The sequence below is a fragment of the Microtus ochrogaster genome, chromosome 5 (genome assembly GCF_000317375.1).
Source record: "Microtus ochrogaster isolate Prairie Vole_2 chromosome 5, MicOch1.0, whole genome shotgun sequence".
In the NCBI taxonomy this organism is placed as follows: domain Eukaryota; kingdom Metazoa; phylum Chordata; class Mammalia; order Rodentia; family Cricetidae; genus Microtus; species Microtus ochrogaster.
Window position 1 is genome coordinate 59,192,202 of NC_022012.1, and position 17,655 is coordinate 59,209,856.

The window sequence follows — 17,655 nt, forward strand, 5'->3', positions numbered from 1 at the left end:
CTGTTCTGTTTACTCCTCCCACCTATGTTTTAACCTATCAGGGCAAGCAGCTTCTTTATTTAATTAACCAATGACCTTCCTCCATCACATGTGGAAGTCAGAGGACAAAGTGCAAAAGCTGCTTCTCTCCTTTCACTCTGTGGGTCCCAGGGATTAAACTCAGACCATCAGGCATAGTGGCCAGTGCCTTTTCCTGCTGAATTATCTTCCAGCCAGATAAAAGATTTTTATGAACTAAAATGACTAATTAAAGCAAAATATAATACTTAACTTTTCTTTTTCAGGAATACTCTTATAAGTTTATTTTTAATTCCTATGAGCTTACCAACATTTTTATTTGTGGGAGGTGGTAGAACAAATTAATGTATTGGAAACTAAAAGAATTTGATGTAGTAGTCGTTTTTGTATTTAACTTAAAGCTCTGTCAATTTCAGTGTTGTACGAGTTTTACTGGAGTGTTCATAGGCAGAAATTCTGAGTCAGCCCCATGCCTTCTTTGCTCCATAGGAAAGTCATGCTGGCAACAAAAATTCTTTGCTTAAATTTAAGTAACACTATTAAAAATGTAAGTATAACCCTTCTCATGAACAGAGAAACATCCCCTCTTGACATCTGTCTTTCTAAATTCCTTCTTCAGGATGCTACCCTGACTCCAGAACTTCTGCCCAGTGAACCTGGACTTGAGGCAGTGGACAGAGAAGGACCTGACCTGCTTGGTGAGTTTCCTCCCGTATAGTCAATGTTTGATGACAATATTCTCTGATGACCATCATGCTCTTCCTCGAACCCCTGAAAAAGTCTTCTCTACCCTGAAAAGGTTTGCCTCACCAGTATCACAACACTGAGGAACTTCTGAGGAACATGAACCCCTCCAACCCAACATCCTTCCCTCAGGTCTAGTCACCAAGCCTCCCGGGAATGCTGGCTCCCCTTCCTGGGTGTAGTGAGAGGTATGGAAGCCAAAGCTTCACCTACAAAAATCTCTTCCAGCCTTTGAAACAGAGTCCATTCAAACAAAGGAGCTCATGAGGCCTAAAGTCTTGACCCAGGGGTGTGGCTACAAAGGGTTGAACATTTACTCCAGTACATCACCCATGCAAGCCACTAACCGTCTGTCTGTTCCCTTTTAAGTGCGTTCTTGTGTCTCATTTTCGAGACAGAATTTCTCTATGTGACTCAGACTCCTGAATGCCAGGATTTCAGACATGATCTACCCCAGCTCATGTGTGCTTTTTAGTATGAATTACACAAGAGAAATCACCAAACACTGACGTCTTATTGATTGATTGTTTTCCTTTAATATTTATTTTTAATTTTTACTATTTTGTTTTCTTAGAGCCAAGTTCTTATTATGGAGCCTTGGCTCCCAATACATAGAGGCTGGCCTCCACCATGTGGCAGCCTCCTTTCCACTCTGTAGGTTGTCTGGTGACACAAGTCTAGGGGTCTGAGGTTGCTCAGCTGGCACTGCAGTTCTAAACGCGAACGCCTCTGGAGCTGTGTTATGGCTGGGCTTTCTAAAGGTGCTGTTGCTATTATAGTTGGGAGGACTCCTTATGAAATATTTCCTTGGTGCTATTTTCCTCATCGATTGTATTCAGCAGGTAGGTAGAGAATCACAAAGCATGGGGTTTCCAAGAACGCTTGTATGCCATGATAGCAGAGCTTGCTGTACAAACTGAACATAGTTTATGTGGTTACTGACAAGAAGGTCTTCATTTCATGGCAGTTGTCTGTCGTATAACTAAAATCAGTGGCTAAGAAGAGTCACTTATTTCCTGTAGATCTGAAATTTGGGCAGTGGTTGGTGGAGACAGCTCTGCTCTACATGTGCCAACGGGTAGAGTTCAACTGGTATGGAAGATCCATTTTCACGGTGACTTTGGCACTTTATTGAAGAATCAGTGCCTAGCCAGAGCTGTTCCCTAGAGACCCCATTCCCCAGTATGTGGACCTCCCCACAAGGAGGCTCGGGCTTCCTCATGGTTTTCTGGCCGTGTTGACAGAGGCAGTATTCTGATCACTTATGAGTCCAGAAACAGCACCATTTCTCTTCTTCTGATATCTAAGCAATCACAGAGACTCAAGCAGTAAAAAATATAGGTTTTAATTGTCAATGAAAGAAGTAGCAAGGAATTTTGGCCTATTTATAATCAACCACTATAGGTAGATTTTTCTTCCCCACCTCCAGCTTCGAAATAAACCACAAGGAGACTTATGATGAATTGTATAGGCTCGACCGTAGCTTAGGCATGTTCCTAACTAGCTCTTATAACTTAAGTTAACGCAGATTTTATTAATCTACATTCTACTATGTGGCTTTTATTGCCTCTATTCCTTGCTGTGTGTCTCACTTCTTATGGACCTATCTGGCTTCTCCTCACAACTCTGCCCTTCTTCTTTACAGCGTTCCCCCTGCCTCGAAAATCCTGCCTAGCTATTGGCTGTTTAGCTTTTTATTAAATGAACCCAAGTGACATTTCTTCACAGTGTACAAAAAAGATTATCCCACAACAAACCACAATGGATATCAACCATCATTTTGACCTTAAAATCATCGGAGAGTTGGTTGTATATAACAAAACATAACTTTTGGTAAAATGGTTAATGCTGTCTCTATATTATTTTCTTTCATTATAAGAACAGAAACACTTATAAAACTGGAATTTTAGGTAGACTAATAAAAATTATTATATATCTGTGACAAATGCATTATTATACTTTCAAGTTGCTTTACTGCTCTTATATAAGAATACAGCATAGAACACTAAAGCTCAAAAGATTCTAAAAAGCTAAAAAGATAATTTGGTTAAGCCTCTGTGCTTCGAAAATGAGGAAAGCAAAGCTAGCAACAGGAAATGATTCGCACAAGGTCAGGATCAGGACCATTGTTAAGTTTTCTCCAGACTATACTGTAACTTTAAAAAAAAAAAAAAGTTATTTTCACTCTGATCAGATATCTCAACAAGAAAAAAAAACACTGGCTGTACTAGCTTGCCAACCTCATTTCAATCCCTTAGAGCCACAGAAAGCTGAAGCAATAGCTCAGATCTGTAATCCCAACAGAAAACCCACAGAAAGCTGAAGCAATAACTCAGATCTGTAATCCCAACACTCCTATGTGAGATTCGAGGGAGAGACAAGAGAATCACAGAGAAGATCACAGGTCTTCTGTGGGGTGTGAAAAGAGACAGAAACAAAAGAAGCCCTGCCTCAACAAGATGGAAGGAAAGAACTAGAACTAACTCCCAAACGTTGTCTCTGGATCTCGCTGCACTTATACAAACACAACACACACACACAGTAAAAACAGTAATTTTTAGAATATCTTTATTTATCATCTGATAATTTCATATACTCACATGTATATGAACATGGGTCCTCTACAAGAACAACATATATGTAGCATCCCAGATACATATATATGTAGTATCTTGATCACACACATCCCCAGTTGCCCCTTCCCATTCCCTTGAACATTTTCCAACACATTCCCTGTCAGCTTTTCAGCCAACCTGTGCAGACCTTGTCTGCTAGACCTGGCATATGAGGACCGGAGAGAATGGGGCAGACTTCCGTAAAATGCTGCCGACAACTTATTTCAGTTTCAATGTGCTTTTATATACAAATGAAACAAAGAAAGCAATGACCTAAGGGAAGACTTTTGAGCTCAGAAAAACATGCAAATAAATGGCAGTAAGCACATACTACATGTTAAGAGAGCAGCCTTTTCCCAGAACTTCTCAGGACAGAGCAATTTAAACCCTGTGCCTGGCACTTACTATAGATCACATCTGGGAAAGCATGAGATCAGGGCCATATCCAGATTCAGGGCACACTGAGCAGACTGGGGTCTATAGCTATGTTCTGCCTCCAACAAGAATAAACATATCTTATAAATTGGATGTAAATGTTTGTCACAAGAAGCATGAGATCGTGTCAAAGAAAAATCCAGGGAACAAAGTGCACCCAAGATAAAAAAAAGGCCCTCTGCTTTTCTTCCTGGAGCCTCTCTCACTGTTCCCCAAGACATTGATCACCATGTGTCATTCTTTTGACCGTGTTCCCACAATCCTCCTCTTACCTTCATATCATCTTTTTCTTCTTTTCTTTTTTTAATCCTACTGATTATCCTTAGTGCCAACTGCTAAAATATTAATTCATCTTGTTGGCTTAATCCTGTGCAGGTCTTATTCAGGTAACCATGGCTGCAGTGAATCCAAGACCACAATGGCCAAGTCATATCCACAAGTCAGTATTCCACAGCATCCTCCCCAGCATCCTGCTCTTGCTTTCTTTCCTCCTATTTTCTGTGATGTTCTCTGAGCCTTGGGGATAGGGCTGATATAGATGTCCCAATTAAGGCTCGGCACTCAGCAGTCTCTTATTCTCAGCACTCTGACACTTCTGAGTCCCTGGATTAACTGCTACCCCCTCAAAAAGAAGTGTCTCTGGCCAGTGTTAAGAGAAACACAATCTATGACTCTAAACATAAATATTTAGAAGGCAGTTTCACAGCATGACCATTTAGCAATGCAACAGTCCACTGGGGTCTATAATCTTTCCAGTCATGAGATGTTGCCCAAGATATGGTCTCATGAGTGAAATCCTTCCTGAGAAGCAGGTCTTATATTCGACCAGAAAATGTTTCATTGCCCCCATAGCCATCATAGCACTATTGCACCAGTGCACTGGGACAGTATTTTATTGGCTTGGTTTCTTGAAAATTTCTTGAGTTCTTTGAATATTCTAGATACTAATCCACTGTGAAATATATAGCTAGAAAATTTGTTCTTCCATTCTGTAGGCTGTCTCTTCATTTGATTGACGGTTATCTTTGTTACACAAAGCTTTTCAATTTTATGAGATTCCATTTGTTAATTGTTGGTCTTTTCCCCCCCTCCTGAGCCATCAGAATCGTATTCAGAAAGTCCTTACCTGAGTCTATACCTTGAAGTGTGTTTCAAACTTCTCCCTACAACAGCTCCAGGGTTTAATTATGTTGAGGTCCTTTTAAAGTTTAGTTTTTTTTTTTTGGGGGGGGGGGGGCAAAGTAATTTTTTTTTATTGAGAAAAAAAAATTTCCTCCTCCTCCCAGCCTCCCACCCCTAAAGTTTAGTTTTAAGCAGGGGGAGAAGTAAGTGTTTCATTTTTCTAAATGTAGATATCCAGTTTTCCTAGCACCATTGTTGTTGTATTTTCTTTAGTGTTTATTTTGGCACCTTTGTCAAATATCAGGTTAAAGCAGCCTGGGGTACCAGCTCCCAGGGCAGCACTCAGGGTAGCAAAAAGAATGCCTTCAGAGTAGCTGGGACTTAGAAAAAAATTCCTCTCTATCTGAGGGATAGACTTTCCTATCTGAGAGTAAATAAGGAAACAACACATGCTTTCTGATGGTAACTTTCTCTTTTACTTCATCTTGAAAATCTCTCTGTCGCCACATAGTTACATCTTTTTACATACAGCTACATTATCTCCCTTTACATACATACATCTCTTTTCTACACAGCCATACATCTTTATACATAATTACATCTGTTTTACACAGCTACATTCTCCACATGGATACACGCCTTCACACTTCTTTACACTGCCACATCTCGCTCTACACAGTTAGATTCTTCCCACAACCACATACTTGTAGATAGCTATACATTTCATCTACACGGCTCTCTCACCATACAACCACATCTCTTCTATACCCATCTCTCTCCTACACACTTCCCTCTTCAATACAGCTACATCTCTTCTCTCTTCCTACATTTCTCACACTTCCCTCTCTGCCCATTGAGCTATATCTCCCTTTCAGCGTGTGGCGCACACACACACACACACACACACACACACTCACACACACACACACTCACACACCTCACATTTCTCTCCTCTACAGCAAAGCCTCTGGACAAATATGCATCACATTTGCAGGGTCACATAGCTCTTCTTAGTAAACAATAAGAAACAGAGCCATGCTGGTCACACATTTTCTCTCAGGCTAGGGAGGTCGCACTGAGTGGGCATGGTGAGTAAAAGAGGCATGTAGCTCTCAGAGGTCAGGGTGCCCAGACAGATAGAGACATTGAAATTCAGAACTTAAATACTAAACAGTTAGTTGGCTCAACCTTGAGGTTAGGAGCATGTACAGAAGGTCCATGACTGCAGGGGTTTTGTCTACCAAAGTTACTTCATGCCTGACCTTGAATCAACAATAAACACCTGGAAATTTGACCTTTTGTATTCATCACCAGGGGCAACCAGTTTGCTTTGAATTTGTTCTGAAGTCTAAAATTAACTGTCTTTTTGTCTGAGAATACTATTACTTTCCTTTGTCTATCTGAGTAAAGAAAAATATCCTTGTATAATTTCTGTTCATAATAATTATACAGATTAAGCGGAAATCATCTTCCTGACCAGTAGATGGAATATTTTAACAAGATAAACACACAAGCAGTGAGAAAAATACCCATAGCTGTTATTAGGGAAGGAATTTTTGATTCATGAGAAAAGTTACAGATAGAAGCAACCAGTCAGGGACCCCATTGTCTTTGCCAAGTGGAACTCCCCATCAGAAAGTTATTCATCTGGTTGGTCAACCTGTAGAATATTAGCTGTCACCCGTGGTACATTCTCAGTGCTCTCTGGTAAAGCCATTTCTACCAGCAGCTCTCAGCATCAGGTGGGATTGCCTTGTGACTGGGTATTCCTGTCTATTCCACTGATCAATGTGTCTGGATTTGTGCTGAAATGTGTCTTTATTACTATGGCTCTGTACTATAATTTAAAATCAGATATAGTTATGTTGTAATAGGAGCGGCGGGGCTGTGTCCCCAGCACCCCGCTGCCCGCAAGGCTAGCTTTACCCAAAATAATTACACGGACACTGTATTCATTTAATCACTGCTTGGCCATTTCTATCTAGCCTCTTCCTGGTTAACTCTTGCACCTGGACTAGCCCATCTCTAATAATCTGCTGTAGTCCACAAGGTGGCTTACCAGGGAGATTCTAGCCTATGTCCATCCTGGGTCGGAGCTTCATCGCATGTGCCTCAGAGAGCAGAACTCTCGCCTCTGCCCGCAAGAGTGGAGCATCGTGTCTCTCTGAGGCGTCTGCCCCCAAGAGGAGAGCTGTCGAGTCTGACCTCACTTCCTCTTCCGTCCAGCATTCTGTTCTCTTTATTCCTCCCACCTGTTTTAACCTATCAGGGCAAGCAGCTTCTTTATTTAATTAACCAATGACCTTCCTCCATCATAGTGATACATCCAGCAGTATTATTTTTGCTTTGGGTTGTTTTGGCAGTATGAGGGTAAGCACTCTTAGTCACTGAGCAATCTTTAATCACTAAGGCACATCTTTAAGAGTTTTTTTTGTTTTAAATTGAGTATGTCTGTGTATGTCTGATGTGTTGTGTAGTGTATGCACAGGTGCTCACAGTCAAATCTTCCTGGAACTGAAGTTACAGGTATTTGTGAACCACTCAACATGGGCCTTCTGGTTTGAACTCGGCTCCTCTATAAGAGTAGCACATGTTCAAGTCTGGTTTTTTGTTTTTGTTTTTTGTGACTGCTGAAATATCGTTGGTTGTCATAAATCTGTTTAAATTGCTTATTTTGTCTCAGTTTAATATGACTAAGTCATATATATCTAGAAATTTCTCTATTTATTTTATATTTTCCAGTTATATGAAATAAATGGTTTCAGAATAAGAACTGGTAATTTATGAAATAGAGTAGTACCTGTGTTAATATTTCTTTTCATCTCTAATTCAATTAATTTGGGTCTTCTCACTTTCTTTTGATTAGTTTGGCCAAGAATTATCAATCTTATTTATCTTTCTAAATAATCAACCTTTGCTTCATGGATTCTAAAATAAATACCTTTCAAAATTATCTTTAAACTTGCATTGCCCTAAAATTTTAAGTACTTTTTTATCTCGCTATTCTGTACATTTTTGTAAATAACCAATCCTTCCAAATATCCATTGGGTCACCTGCTAGGCACCACAGGACCACAGGCTAGCAGACTTGTGTCTATCTTTACTTTACTGGACATTGCTAGCAAGTGGTTCTCAGGGACCATATCGTCATGATGCTCCCTGCACTTATTTTGTGAGTGTGTGTGTGTGTGTGTGTGTGTGTGTGTGTGTTCTGTACTCCTTCTTGGTTTCCTGCACTCGACTTGCTTTATGTTCTTTTGTGTGTTTATTAAAATCCTGCTTCATGTTAAAAACACATGGTGACTTGAAAACATACACAATGCAATCAGGTTTTGTTTGAAAAAGTCAAAAGAAAAAAGTAAAATCAACACTTTTGCTGAGGTGGTAAAGCATTGAAACTAAGTGTACACTGTGAGTGTGTTTCACACCACTGAAGATTCACATTAAATGCTTGATTTTTATGTTGAGTTATATTGAGCTTAATCTCAAATAACTTGTTAAAGAAGTCAGATGACTGTAGAGAAAATCATATTTAAATAGAAATCATGTTTTCTGAAATATGACTCAGCTGGTAAAGGACTTGTCTGGTATGCACAAAGTCCTGGGTTTGTTCTCCAGCACGTAATATAACTAGATGTGGAAGTCTGGGGTGTATGATACACTTTCTAAAATCAAGCAAAAAATGGACATCATAAAGTTCTCTAAATTTGCCTGAGGTGGTTTGTAGATTTGACGCCAAGTTTCTGAGCAAGCTGTGCAAGAGGAAAAACATAATCCATCACGTAGTTTGGATCTGCACACTTACAGCATGGAAACTGCCTTCTCCTGAGAATCCTCATCAAGTAGACAGTCTGGATCTCATGAACCGTATCCTATTTTCATCAACATCCCCAGCATGTAAGACGGGCCTCAGGTGTTCCCCTCATGGCCTGGGCTGGCGATCTGCAGTGAGTGCCAAGCCTACTTCATTACAGCAGAGTAGAGGGAGATATTCTGACAGTCTGCATGATTCAGTGACTGATCTCAGAAGGTCTAGAGGAGGGAGTGCGCTGCCTGGCTTTCAATCAATGATCTGTAAGTAAAATTATATCTCATAACTGGGCGTTTGATTAATATTGAACAAGAAGAATTATATTTGCTGACACGGGCCCAGTGTGCAAATATTCTTATGTTGCCAATTAAGGACAAATCCTTGTACATTCATCACCAGCCAAGCTGGGACTAGCAATGACAGCACTTAAAGAGAAAGGGAACCCCTAGCTAGGAAACCTTCCTGGTAAAAGGATGCCCAACCTGCCTACTCATAGAAACACATGGAAAAGAACAACAAAAAAAAAAAAGCCACAAAAGTTAGAGAGTGCTCTGAGCAAAACCAAGGCTCACACCCATCATAAAACAATCATCTCTACCAAGATTCTCAGAGAGAAATCTCTGGACTGAGAAACAGTATTCTGTCCCTCGTTCTGACCTCACCATCACTAAAAATACCACCCGTTGTCCTGAGTTTGCCCTTTCTGCCTATAAAATCCTGTTCTCTTAGCCTCATGACCTGCAATCTGTCCCCTAATGATTGGGACTCTGATGAGCAGGCAGCTGTTTCCTGAAGAGTGTTCACCGAAATCACCTGCTCCTTGGCTCCACGACAAAAAAGTCACATGTTCACCGCTCGGACATAGTGTTGAAGTGATTGAGGTGCATGTCTGGGATCTGTCCCTCACTGAATTCGTAGAGCGAAAGGATGTGTTCTTGCTCCTTTTCTGTAGACTCCTGAGCAAAGCAGTGTCTCACACAGAACTGCGGCTTCATGACCCTTCGTCATCGCTGTCCATATTGTCATCGTTAGTCTCAGTCACCTCCTGAAAGACAGTCCTTTTTTTTGCCAGTCCTCTTGTGGGACCACAGACCCTCTCACGTACTGAACAACATTCCTTACTGGTAAACGCTTTTGTCCAAATATGAATGTTGAAGACCACTGACCAGCTCCATCTCGTGCGATTTAAGAACACCCGTGCTGAAGATCATGGATGGAAAGCATGAAATTTGTGATAAGGCACTTTCCCAGTCAAAAAGAAAAAAATATTCACCTCTCCTGATGCTCCATCAGAAAGGCCAGGCAAGGGTGCCACTTAGCTTGCTCTACTTTAAAACAAAAGGACAATAGGGAGGTTTGAAACTTTCATAAGAAGATTCAGTGGAACCTTTAAGCCACTGGGGTCAATATTTTTGCATTTCTCTATCAGACAGTATGGTCTTCTTGAATACGAGTAGACTATCACAAATTTTACAGAGCTGGAACTGTGACTCGATGGTAAAATTTATATTTAGCATGCCCAGGGCCATAGGCATGATCTGAAGCACCAAAAATAAATAACAAGCCTGATTCAAAGAGGTCTGTGAGAGAAATGCCGTCTAAAGGAAGAAAAGGACTGCCGTTCTGCACGCATGCGCAATTACACTCCATCCCCGGATACCATCTCCACAGCGCCCAGAAGATGAGAAGTAAATTGAAGTTCTTCTAACTCCCAAACACCACACTTCTAGATTTGACCTAGATATCAGCGAAATAGTAGTATTCAGGGGAAAATCAGTGGAAAATGTAATGGCCTGCCCCAAATTGGCTTTGCCTATGAAAATGCTTATTGCGGCTCTGTGCCCTCTGCTGAGCTGACATTCTTCATCTCCCTCTCCGACTCTGCTCTCCTGTTGCGTGTACCCCAGGGGTGAAGGTCAGCCGTCTGGGCCTCCCAGATCGTTCCTCCTCGTCTTTTGTAGAAGATGAAAAGGGAAGGAGGAAGTCACTGCAAGTAGACTGAAGGCTCCGTCTCAACTAATCAGCTACACCCTTTCTAGAAACTTCCTCTAGTCAGACGACCTTGACCATCCCTTGCTGTCCAACAGCGCCACACCCGGACTCCCTGAGATTCTACTTATGACTACTCCTAATTTATTTTCCAAGTTGTGGCCCATTTCACTCTCCTTCCAACCTTGCTGAACAGAGACCACATTTTTAGGACAAAATTCTGCTGCTTTTTCAGGGACAAACGCTGTTAGAGACCACTGTCTTTAGCCTTTCTCTTTCTTCCACAGTGACTCTCCTTCAGGAGAGCCACTCACACACGCGCGTGTTCGCGCAAACACACACACACACACACACACACACACGCACGCACATTCAAATGATTCTATGCATCAGTTTGCAGGAATTCTTAGACACTTCATCTCCCATTCATGCCACCATTTCTATTTCTTTCTTTTTGTAGAGCAACCTTTTCCTCCTCCCATGCAGGTTAGGAGACTGGTTCATCATAGGTAAATTCCAGAGGCTCTGTATGCCACAAATGCGCAAGAACGGAACAAAAGAGACCTTTATGATTTCACTTAATTTGTAGCAGCTTTCTGGGATGTTGTCCACGTTTATACATTTATTAAGTGTTTATTCATATATTTAAGAGCATGCTTGGAATGCACAGACAGAAAAAAGTGAAAAAAAAAAACAGATAGAACTTATAGCTCAAGGTTTGCTTCTCCTGAAAACAGATCATAGGACAAGAATTCCATTGTAATGAGTTTATTTCAGAGCTGCTCACAGGACACTTGATGAGTGGGTGGGAAAGTGAATCAGAGAATAAAAGGAACCAAGACAGAAAGTCATCCTGGACCACTGGAACTGAGCACTGGTGTGCTAATAAATCATAATGTTCTCAACAACAAAAAGTGCTATATGGAAGCATAGAAAAAATAATTATAAAAATTTTATAGAGCCAAGCTTGGTGGCATATGCCTGTAATGCTGGCACACCAGAGGCTGAGACAGAAGGATGGCCAGTTCCCTGATCGTCTCCATCACATAGTGAGATGCTGTCTCAAAAGAAAAAAAAAAATTGATGATAACTAGTTACATACAATATACAAGTAATAATATCGATATAGTCTTCATTATCTGCCTGCATCACTATCGGTTGCTAATACAGTAATGCTTAAACTCAGGTAAAATAGCAGGAAGGCAGCAGGAAGGCTGAAGAAGTAGTGGACAGTGTCTGGGGCACTGGGAACTAACCAGCGGAAAGCAGAGCATGTGTCATGTTGAAAAGAGTAAAGAGACCGAGGTGAGCCAGAGGAGTCAGAAAGAATTAGTGAGCCAATGATGAAAGTCTGGAAACACAGAGCCTTGCGAGCCCTGTCCGGCGGCATTAATGGGTTTGGAGCAAAGTGCTGACACATCATATATGTGTTTAAATACCTCGTGGCTGTGTGAGGAGAACAAGCCAGAAGTGGGCAAAAACAGACAGACAACTGAAAACATAGTAACAGTCATCCAGGGTAGCAATCTTGATGTCTAGACTTGCATAAAAGGCAGGGGAGAAAAGTGAGTTGATCTGAGTGATGTTTGTGAAATAAAACAATTATGAGAGTTCTGGGCCTTGAACAGACTCAGCAAGGCAGGCTAGCTGAATGGGCTGTCATCTCTGAGCTTATTAGTGGTAAGCAGTAACCTAAAACAACAGCTACTGCTCAACTCCACAAACTTCCCATTGCCCATGCACTGTGGGCATCCATATCGTGTGTGTCCATTGCCTCCTTTGTGTCATGTCTCAGTTGAGTACATCCTAAGGGACTCCAGCCTTTACTAGTCAATCATTATGGCCACATCGATCCAATTTTGTTGGTTTACATTGTTTGTTTGTTTGTTTGGGGGGGTTGAAGACAGAGTCTCACTATCTCTAAGGTCCAAACTACCCTCTCTATTCTCTTGACTCAGTTTCCTGAGAATTACAGGTATGCACCACCATGCCCAGCTTATTGGTTTACATTTACATAAAGAGAAAGATTGACAAGTACCCATTCTGGTAATGCTTTTGATTGATTTTGACAAAGACTGAAAAGAAGTCATTGACCGCAGGAAGTAGAATGGGTAAGCAGAAAGACTCCTAGAAGCCAGGCTTCCCCTTCAAAGCCTTTCCAATGCTCTTACAAAACTATTGTAAATCTACAGCGCTGCAGGGCTGCCTCTAACGATTCCCTAATTTAGTCATTGTGCTCAATGGTCCAGGGGGAGCTTGATTTGTTGTTTCCATTTTAATTTTGTGTATCTGCTGTCTTTTAACCTTTAGTTTAGCATCTGCAATCTAGCCTTCTAGTCTCCTGCAGTAACTGCTAACATGCTGCAGGAATCTCGTTTGCATCAAACCCTAGCTGACAACAAAGGCCCTGCCACCAGGCACTCCCAGCACGTGACACCTCTGCACACACTAGACAAGAAGATGCATTGCTACCTTACCAAGGTCTCCGCACATGAGGCAGGAGGCATGCATGGCCTTATTAGGCTCTCCGTATGCTCTCTACATGGGAGCCTCTGTTTCCTTTCCTACTTAGAGGCAATGGAACACTTAGAATAACCCTGCTGAGATGGTCGCTGGTGAACAGATTCATGACAAAGGAAGTGACTCTACATAAATAAACATTTATATGCATCAGAGAAATTAAACCATTATGACAACTTCAACAGAAATCTTAGCTTAAAAGCATGCTATACAGTTACTTCATGTTCAACAACTGGAAAGAAGTTTAAGGTTTACCATAAAGCTTAAGGAAGAAAGATTGGCATGTTATTACATGGGGAAAATATTGAAAAAAAAAAACTACATCACTGTTGCTATAGCCTGAACATTTGCAGCCAACTATTTAAGTTTATACTTGGAAGATTAAATCTCCATGGTGACAATTTGGAGGTAGAGTCCTTTTGGGAGTGCTATATCCTCAATATATGCTATATTCTGAGTATGCCATGATCATTGCCTTCTTGAGCTCTCCGTAGCTGATTGCCCACAGGAGACCTTCATAAGATGGGCCCATTGTGGACGTGGGTACTCAGAAGACTCCACTCCTCCTCAAGAATGTATAGACAGTTAACTGATGCTAAAGGGAGGGGCTTACCCTTCCCTGAGAATATTTAAGTGGTTAACAGTTTCTGGGGTGAGACGGACTATTTCTTTTTTCCATGCCCATGCTCCTGTAAATGATCCTAATTGAACTCATAGAATCATCAAGCTTGACTTGGATATCTTATCTGGAATGAGTAGATGTTTGTTTGTTCATGTCCCCAGGAAATGTTCACACAACCAGAAGTAATATGGTTATAAAGACAGGTCAGCAATCTCTCTCATCACCCCACCTCCTCCCTTTCTGTCTTTCTATCTCTTTTCTCTCTTTCCCTCTCTCCCTCCCCCATCCATCCATCCATCCTTCTGCAAATTAGAATGTTTTCCCTGGATATTGATTACACTCCACAATGCCAAGAACTTATGGCTCTGATGTTGTAAGAAATGCATTTCTGCTATGTTGCCAAGCAGTCAGGTATATTGTCAGGCCATCTAACAAAGATTCAGTCTTGTCTACAGAGTAGATTACACTGTTGCATATGCCTGTAATGTTTCCAAGGTCCAGATTTGGGCGCTAATTAGAACTTCATGCTATAGAACTCTTCATTATAACAATGCCAGAGACTTCGACTGGCTGATCAATGGTCACAGAGAAAGGGTAAAGGGAAGATTGGGTTAAACTGGACACGATGCACTTTTCACCCATTGCCTTCACTGGAGGCTAACATACAGGAAATAGTGAACAATGTAAGATTTGTATCAATGAGACGTAAAGACATATACAGGCAAAGCTTGTGTGTTCAAAGTATCTTAGGTGAGAGGAGAAGGGAAAAAAGGAGAACACAGTGAAAAGGATGGATGCACAGACGTGGGCTGGAAATGAGGACAGACATCGCTGATGAGACAGAGAGGAGCTGCCAGGTAGAACCAGTCGAGGAGCAAGAATGCAAAGCACTGAGGGGGTTTCGGAGAAGAATGCAGAGAACCAGATAAAGAAGAATTCAGATCAAGCACAACCTTAAAACAGAAAAGGGAGGACAGGCGGTGGTGGCGCACGCCTTTAATCCCAGCACTTGGGAGGCAGAGGCAGGCGGATCTCTGTGAGTTCAAGGCCAGCCTGGTCTACAGAGCTAGTTCCAGGACAGGAACCAAAAGCTACAGAGAAACCCTGTCTCAAAAAAAAAAAAAAACAGAAAAGGGAGTTTGCTTTGGATGTTCAGGAAGTAGAGAGTGGTAACAGTGGGGCTTAGGGAAGCTAGAATGGCTTCCATGTGGTGGGTAGATGAGGAGCGTGGAATAACTTGTCCTGCACTTGCTCTGGGTGAAAGCATGGACAGGAAAGATGTTAGATTTTCAAAGAGTTTGGATAAGGAAAAGACAAGTTTGAATAACGGTGGATGAAAGAGGGTGAGTCAGAGAATCTGGTCACCTGTGTAGAAGGTGAGACAACAAATTTCTTCCCACCCAGGGGTTAAATTTAATGGATTACAATGAAGAACAAATTCTCTGACAAGGGGGAAATCTAGGCATGAGTTTTACTTGTTGCCTGCGAATGGCAGAATTCCATTCTCCAAGGAGCTCAATCTCCCTTTTGTTGATTCAACTGAGTAGATGGAAAGGAATCGCCTTTCTCCAAAGTCCATCAATTTAAACTCTAATTTCATCTTCACAGAAACATCTAGAATGATTGTCCAAATATCTGTCTATGCTAATGTGGCCTAATCAAAATGATACATAAAATTCATCAGCACAGAATGAGCTCAAGATAGCCAGTAAAGACAGTTTGTACATCACAATCACAGAAAAAATGTAAAGGCAGGATTAGAACAAACAAAAGATCAGAGAGTAATTCAACAATTCATCTACTGAGAGGAAAAAGTGGCTTTGCCTGACAGAACAACCTTGGCCATAGCTAGCGATGTTTGTCGTTAATGGAGATAGGTGTCAACACTTAGGGATTGAAAAAAAAGTCATTTGCTAAGAGGAGGCAAAAGTATGCTCTCATCAGAGTGAGAAAACAGAGAGCTGTCCAGAGGAAAGCCAAGCCACAAAGGTGGCACTTCATGTGTAGTCCAATGTTCCCCACCTGTCAATTCTCACATGACCGTCATGGGACCTGCATATCTACAAGGATTACTGCCCTGAGTCTCTTAGCATGATCTGCACCATATAATATCAGGATTAGATGAGAAAGGAGGTATTTTTTTTACCCATTTTGTTCAGGCTATGAAATACCAGCCATGTACTTAAAATAAGTTTAAGACCAGAGATCACAGGAAAGCAAAGTTGCTTTGGGGCCTGTTATGGAGGACTACATAAGGTCACGTACCATATGGTTGACTTCAAAGAGGAGGCAGTACCATGAGGACAAGGGTCCTCTTAGCAGTCCTACAAATGGGAAGGACAAAGGCATTTATGTCAGGTTGAGGAGCATGGACCAAAAGAAAAATCCATGAATGGTTTCCTTTCTTTTTAAAGTTTTAAAAATGCAAAACACATTTCTGTAAGCATCTACAGATTACAAGTTACACACAGTGATTAATTATAGAAAGATTATACACAGGCAACTGAGCAACTCCCTGCAAATGTCATAGACACTTTTGCCAAAGCCATGCATGGGTCATGTCATCCACCTGGCTTTCAAAATGTAAATGTCAGAAAAATGAGATCTTTGTCTTTCAATGCATCTCACTAATCTAGGAGCATTTAGCACACTGTGAACACTAAGTCAAGCCAGTTGAAATTCAACTGCCTCCCTCTTCTCACTTGGCAAGAATGGCACAGAGAAGCAGCAGCTCTCCATTGCTTGCTGGCAAGTCATCTGTGTTGCCAGAATCCACCGTATATTCATTGGCTTTATCCTCTTGTTAAAACAAGTACTAATCCACAAGACTTTAATGAAATGCTTGGTAAATATCGCCAAAGTCATCCTTCCCAAAACTCACCAGGCTTCATTCATATAATGAAAGAACAAGTGAAAGCATCTATAAAGAGAAAAGCAAATACCACCATTTGTATCTACAAGTTGGTTTGTTTGGGATAAGCATAGTTTTGGGAATGGGGTTAAATAAGAAGTACACATATATCTAATGTACAAAGCATGGTTCTTAACATACGTGAGAACAGTCAGCTGGTTACTCTAAGCAAGCTACTTAAGATTTCCGCTCTTAGGTTTTATGTGCATGCATGATAAGCACACACGCTTTACCTATGCTTGGAATTCATGAAAATTTAGCTCTTAAGCTTTTTAAATAAATCATTCTGCAGGATGGCACATTTCCCACTGATCTGGGGCTTTCCATCAAAGGTTGCAAGGTCTGTACAATTGTATATTTGTCACATTTTTATATGATCTTTTTGTGGATTTCTTCAATTTTTCAAAACTGGGGTATCTCAAAATGGTGCACTAATTTTTTTGAATCATCAATAAACACTTATTTGCCTTTGATAGTGTACCAACAAGAGACTGAAGTAGCCATTTTACCAGAGTTCGGATTGGTTAACCAATGAATGTACTGGGCTTACTTACAAAAATATAGGTGAAAGGGTACTCACTAAAGTGGGAATGATCCTCCCCAAAAAATATTGCCAAAACACTTCAGCCTGGCATGGATGATGACTTCCCTAAAGATAAATAAATGGAGTCAAGCCTGCCCTTTACTAAACTTCCACAGCTTGTATACCTGAAACTGATCAAACCACAGGCAGCTGGAGCAGGATTACACAGAGCAGTGGTTCTCAACCTTCCTAACCCAGTTAGTTCCTCATGTTGTGGTGAGCCCCAACCGCCAAATTAATTTCATTGCTACTTCATAACTGTAATTTTGCTACTGTTATGAATCA

The 17,655-nt window shown here is 41.1% G+C and overlaps 1 protein-coding gene across 1 annotated transcript in view; it reads left to right on the forward strand.

Moving 5' to 3' along the window:
• Impg1 (interphotoreceptor matrix proteoglycan 1) overlaps window positions 1–17,655 on the forward strand; it is a 129,500-nt gene that overhangs the window by 59,695 nt on the left and 52,150 nt on the right. The window contains exon 13 of the mRNA XM_026779099.1: window positions 638–716. Coding sequence (XP_026634900.1) covers window positions 638–716 — 79 coding nt within the window. The remainder of the gene's footprint in view (window positions 1–637; window positions 717–17,655) is intronic.